Source organism: Rutidosis leptorrhynchoides, chromosome 5, assembly GCF_046630445.1.
Source record: "Rutidosis leptorrhynchoides isolate AG116_Rl617_1_P2 chromosome 5, CSIRO_AGI_Rlap_v1, whole genome shotgun sequence".
NCBI lineage: Eukaryota > Viridiplantae > Streptophyta > Magnoliopsida > Asterales > Asteraceae > Rutidosis > Rutidosis leptorrhynchoides.
The window spans coordinates 330162909-330168908 of record NC_092337.1 but is presented as its reverse complement, the minus strand read 5'-3'; the positions used below and the strand labels follow the sequence as shown (position 1 = coordinate 330168908).

Genomic DNA, 6000 nt, shown 5'->3' with positions numbered 1-6000 from the left:
ACAAATGTTGCTGCCGTCGATGGAGTTAATGGTGGTGGCAGTGTCAGTGGGTTTTGGCCGAGAGAGGTGAACGATAGGTGTAGCAGGGATTTGGTGTTCTAGAAGAAAATAAAACAAAAATGGTTAAAAAGCACAATAAGTAAAATTACAATTATATCCCTATTGTTAGGAGGTTCATGCAAGTTTATTTATATGGGTGTGAGAAATAAATGGCAGACATTTTGAGATGGGCTGCATTTGTAACATACACTCAGGGCGAGGCTATATATTTTTTGTCTGTATTAAGTCCCCATTCAGAAAGAGTATTTGATTTTATAACTCTAAAAACATACAAATTAACATACAAAATTTCAAATTTAGTAACATCAATTTTCAGATTAAGGGGTGTTTGACAAAAAAACATTAATTTTACTTAATAAATTAAAAGCAGTATAGAAATAGATCATTAAGTAAAAATTAAGTAAAAGATAAATGGGCCCGACTTGGATTTGCAGATTACAAGTGATGACATAATGCAAACTAGAAAGACTATATAAACCAAATATACGAGGTTTACCTAGTTATCCTATGACCATTTCTGCCAGGTCGCATCAATATAAGCTTCTATCGTTGTTTGAACTTATGATTTTTTGTGAGGATAACATAATCCCAAGTCCTTAACATTAGGCTACCTTTGATGGTTATAAACTCGGCTACAAACAACATTGAATATTCTCTGAAATTATGTTCCCCATAGCGTGCAAGGAACTGTACTGTTGTAATTCCTCGTCTTGAATTAGCACCACTAGAACTTCAAAATAGTACTCATTCAAATCTTCACTTGTGTTGAACAGACACAGATAATAAACCATCTTATGCATTTTAGCTTTCTTGACGAATGACAACTATAAAATTATACTGTTGTTAAGCTACATCACCCATGAAAGTTCATCATACGGTTGCATAGGTTAAAGCAGAACACAATAACAGCAAACAATATCTACTAAGTTAAACAATTGACACGCATATTCACAAACATCAGTTAAAACAGAACACAATAACAGCAAACAATATCTACTAAGTTAAACAATTGACACGCATATTCACAAACATCGTAACTTTCTCACATGATAATATGAATCAAATCCACTTCACACAATAGATCAAACAAAGTAGGGGCTTGGTAGTTGGTACGTAGCAGGCCCGACCATATAGTACTTTTATGTATACTCTTGACATCACTTGTGTCGTCTTACTTAAAAATACCAAGTTTGATCTTCTGGTGAATACATCAAAAACTAATTCATAACCCATTTCAGCATTCTTAGAATTAAAATGTTAACAAAAAATTAAGAAAAGAAATGTATACTGTTTTAACCTGATGATAAGTCCTATTTGCTAGAACTATTACTTGAATTGAATAAATGTTACCTATGTAGTTTAATATATCTTTTGATTTGAAATCAATAATGGTACTGTTATCGATTATAGTTTCATATGCACTGAATTGTCCCAAAAAATGCAAAGATTAATGAATGATTACGTATAAAAAACTAACTATAAGAAATCTGAACCCAAATATTATACAAATTAAAAGATTATGCTCGAGATTGATAAATCTCTAATCTCTGTTTGGCTTCTAAAACAAGTGCTTCTAATGGATACTCTGGATCTTGCAACAAATGACCTTGTTTCAACGCCCATTGAAGAACAATATGCACATCTTCTTGAGCTAACATCTCGCTCTCGGGTATATGTAACGCAAGATAACTAAGAAGGATAATGCTCGGTACTTGAGCCATAAGTTCGCCAAAATAAGTTAGTTGAATCAAGTGCTTTGGTGCTCCTGCCTCAATTATTGTCTCACAATGATACGTATGCAAGTAATTATCGGTGCACGCAAATTTAATCAATGCAACTGCTGCCTCTGCTGACACCTCGGTCTCCCTCTCGTCAAGGAGCGTCACCAAAGGAGGAATGATTCTTGTTTCTGTGGCCCGAAAGGTTCGGGCCAAATTTCCTAATGATTGGATACTTGGAATGAGGAGCTCAGACTCTCCTTTGTTAACTATTTTAAGCAACTTGTCCACAACCTCACGTGCGGTTGGGGACGTTGGCTTAAAAGCCGAGCGTCTCAATTCTGAGTAACGCTCGGCTACTGCAGTTATTTCCATTAGCGCCATTGCCGAATTGTATTTTACTTCCTCTTCACCTTTTTCCAAAAGTACCGCGAAACATAAAAGTGCTCTTGATTCGGTTATGGTTTTACATATTGAGAAATTTTTGTGACAAAGGCGCCAAAGGGCAAGAGCCGCCATCGCTTTCATTTCACTTTTTGTTTTCGGATCTTCAAATTCCCTCCCTTTAATACTTGCCCCCGGCAACACAACACGTCTTTTACTCTTTTCTCGCCGTTGATGTGGTTGACTTGATGACCTCATAGTCATGGCGTCGTGTACAACATTGTGTATATCTCCCATGTCCGAACCACCGGGATGTGCCACATGGCATTGATCGTCATCTTCTTGTGTCCTTTTAGCATTGTGATTGTGATCATGATTTGCCATAACAACGCCATGTATAGACGCTATCTCATTTTTGCGATCAAATTTGTACTTGCTATGTTCTTGGATCGTTTCATAAGCTAAATGACTAACAAGCCAGCGTATCGTGTTGTTTTGCAAGAACCGTTCTTGACATGCCTCGTGGTGCTCAGTTAACTCCGCCACCGCCCACGCCACCACAATTTGAACCTTCATATGCCCTTCTTTTAATATTTTCGCGAAGACCGGACATACACCCGCGTCAACTATTTCTTCAACGCTTTCACGATCACGACCAAGTAATCCTATTGCTCGAATTGCGCTTTCTTGACCTTCCATCCGCCCCTCTTTTGCAAGCTTCAAAAGAGGAGGAACTCCCCCTTCCTCAATAATCAATTTTCCGTATCGGTCGTTGTCACGGGCCAACGACACAAGTGAAGCCGCAGCATCAGCCCGGTCCTCAAGGGTCCCACAACAAAGTATTGCGATTTGCTCCCACACCAAACAAAGAATCGGCTCATTTGCGGCAATGGGCGGTAGCCCGACATAGTCATCATCCCTCTCATTTGCCGGTGTCGAAACACGAAGCAACCACGACACGTCACCGATCGAATTCTCGATCAAATTCGATTGCTTCTTGACCCCACCTTTAGGGATGAATGTATAGATCCTGCTTAAACCATTTGCCCTACATTTAATAACAAGTCCAAACGTTTTATCCAATACTTGTTCTGTGTCATCAATGATTCGGCGCATGGGTCTTTCATAAAGCTCGCTACTTGCACGCGCCGCCTGCCGGAGTAACCCAGAAAGTTTTTCCGTTCTTTCTTTAATTTCAGCGCATTCTTGTCTATATGAGCAAACAAATTCTGTTTCTTTTATAATTTGATCAGCCAATTGAATGGGTCTTGCTAGAATTTGTTTCAGGACGTCCGCCATCGCCAATGGCGGACTACCTCCGTCGTGTTTTTAGAGAGAGAGATAAGATTTAGAGAGAGAAACGGGTGGCTCTGATATGAATATCGATCTTTCTTTAATTTTATGAAAAGGGTGTATCATGTAATGTTGTTACAATATATATATGATCATCAAGATTGGATTTCTATGATTTTTATGTGAAGGTTATTTTTTAAGATATGACGGTTGATGAAGGTGGTGACGGCGGTCAGGGGCGGTGATACTGGCGGGGGAGAAGAGAGACAGAGGAGATGATGCAGAGGATTAAATGTTGATTACTTGTTAAAATAATTATTTTATTTTTAATCAAATGCTATTAGAGTTTTAGTTATGATTTTTAATGAACCAAATAAAACAGTTACAAATCACATGTTTGTAGGGAGTGCAATGGTTGGTAAATATAGAAACCTTTGGAGACAAGAAACATTTTTAAAAGTCTGTTATCTAAAGATTTATATCTTCTGTCATGTTATATTTCAGAGGTAAAGTTGTACAGAGTATTTATTTTGAGGTTAATCCGATTCAATTTCCAAACTACACTGTTTCAAACCTACTTATTACCATATGCTATGCATTGAGATAATGATAATGATCACCATGATGAAATTTCTGACTGAAATGGTGTTGAAAGCACTTAGACCACTTGTAGTGGTCGGGGCGTGAGTTGGAGGCGTGAGTTGCTTTTTGATTACTAGGACGTGTGAGATGTTTTTGTGGAGTAGTGGTGGTGTGAGTTTTTGGTGTGGGTTGGAAGTATTGTGATGATGTGTTAAAATATAATTTGTTTAAGTATTAAAAAGAGGTATAAAATAATATTTTTAAATTAAAAAAAAAATAAAGAAACAAGCAACGCCTGTTGCCATCTCCGTTGCATGGCCACTCAAGCCCCAAACAATGCCCCCAACAATGCCCCAATACTCCAAAATCGGTGTTGCTTGCTTGCCATATCACCTTGGCCACGCCCCATTTTCAAACCGATACAAGGGGTCTTACACAACCATACAGTTGTTACACTTGCAAAACGCCCTAACCTGACCAAACTTGACTCAACCCAACCTATTCGACCCATTTAAATGTTGCCCGTTTTGACCCGTGACCATTTTAATCTTTGACCCGATCCGACCAGTTTGGCAAGTATACAACAAAGTCTGACAAAACACTCGTATTATTTAGATGAAATTCGTAATTACTTACACAAATGAACCAATAATAAATATCAACCGTACATTACAATAAATTATAAACCTTTCAATGAAAATAAAACATACATATACATATACAAGCCTTATAATAACAAACAATATACCTTGTAATTCACATATGTACCTGCAAAGCAAAGCAATCATGCATGATTTGATCAAACATTTTACACTTTCCCTTCAATTCTCGCCCAAGTAAGACCAACACAAGCATCAACAAAATCCCCATTAATAAAATCCGTCGAAAATACTTGTAACCGATCCACAATATTTCTCGAAAAACATTGCGAAATAAACAACCTTGAACACCCATGTATCCTATTCGTGACCGGTTTCACACACAATATCGGGTTATCCGCTTGTGGTGTCACCGTATTCTCCACCCTATAAAAATATTTCCGCGAACTCACCGGTTGTTGTTGGCCCAAACACTTCAAATTATTCTCGAATTTCGTATTAGGCAAATCGGTATCAATCCAATTATCTTTCAAATAACCCGACGACCAAAACGGGCTACCAGCTTTTGGTGGGTCGGATTTTTGTGGCTTCCAAACGCAGAGTATGCGTTTGGGTAAAATCTCAGCCACTGTTTTTTGAAATATTTGATCGTCCTGATGGATCAAATATTCCCCGAGTTGTTGTTCTAGATATTTATCGAATTCGGGCGGATCAGCATGCCCGAATTCGGTTCTGATCTCAAGAATTATTATTTCGGATTCAGTTTCCGAAATAAACTTCTTTACATCACGTATAACCACGTCGATACTGTACGTGGTTAATATCCCATGACATACTTTTCGGTTCTCGTTTACTCGAATATCGAGTAAACGAGTACCGAGAACAAGTTGTTGATAAATGGATAAAGATTGACATTGAGCGAATGGTCGGGTAACCATTCGGAATCCGATTTTATTGGTGCCGGAATCATGGGTACCGGGCCAGACAATTTGGTTCAAATGAACCTTTTCCGGGTTGAGACCCGAAATCCAGGTTTTACGGTCGGTGAGAGGGTGATCACAACCCGGAAAAGTGCAGCCGGAGGTTTCTTGTAGATCTTTTAATATTTTCTTCTCGTCCATGATCAGTTTCCGGCGTTCCACTTGTTTAGACCATTGAGCTCCCATTTTATTTTTCAATTTTGGCTAAGGTGGAATTTGATTGGTGTTGTGGACTTTATTTGTATGATTACCTTTTTTATATTGTTTTTATGAAATGTTTTTTCTTTGTTTTATTGATTGCATAAAGTAGTTGGACTTGTACCTTGTGTTATAATAGTTGTATAACTACAGGTGGATTTCTTGATGTTAAATTTCAAGGCAAAC

The 6000-nt window shown here is 38.0% G+C and overlaps 2 protein-coding genes across 2 annotated transcripts; both read right to left on the bottom strand.

The window, feature by feature from the left end:
• Window positions 1-1577: 1577 nt before the first annotated feature.
• LOC139846680 (uncharacterized) lies at window positions 1578-3461 on the bottom strand. Its single transcript, XM_071836165.1, has one exon. The coding sequence runs from the start codon at window positions 3459-3461 to the stop codon at window positions 1578-1580; it is 1884 nt and encodes a 627-aa protein (XP_071692266.1).
• A 1173-nt stretch (window positions 3462-4634) lies between these two features.
• LOC139847775 (uncharacterized) lies at window positions 4635-5864 on the bottom strand. Its single transcript, XM_071837499.1, has one exon. It carries the CDS (start codon window positions 5800-5802, stop codon window positions 4846-4848), a length of 957 nt encoding a protein of 318 aa, XP_071693600.1. The 5' UTR covers window positions 5803-5864; the 3' UTR covers window positions 4635-4845.
• Between the last annotated feature and the right edge of the window lie 136 nt (window positions 5865-6000).

What these genes read in the sequence shown, in the direction of transcription:
- LOC139846680 (XM_071836165.1), bottom strand. Translation starts at nt 3,461, where the DNA reads ATGGCGGACGTCCTGAAACAAATTCTAGCAAGACCCATTCAATTGGCT.
- LOC139847775 (XM_071837499.1), bottom strand. Translation starts at nt 5,802, where the DNA reads ATGGGAGCTCAATGGTCTAAACAAGTGGAACGCCGGAAACTGATCATG.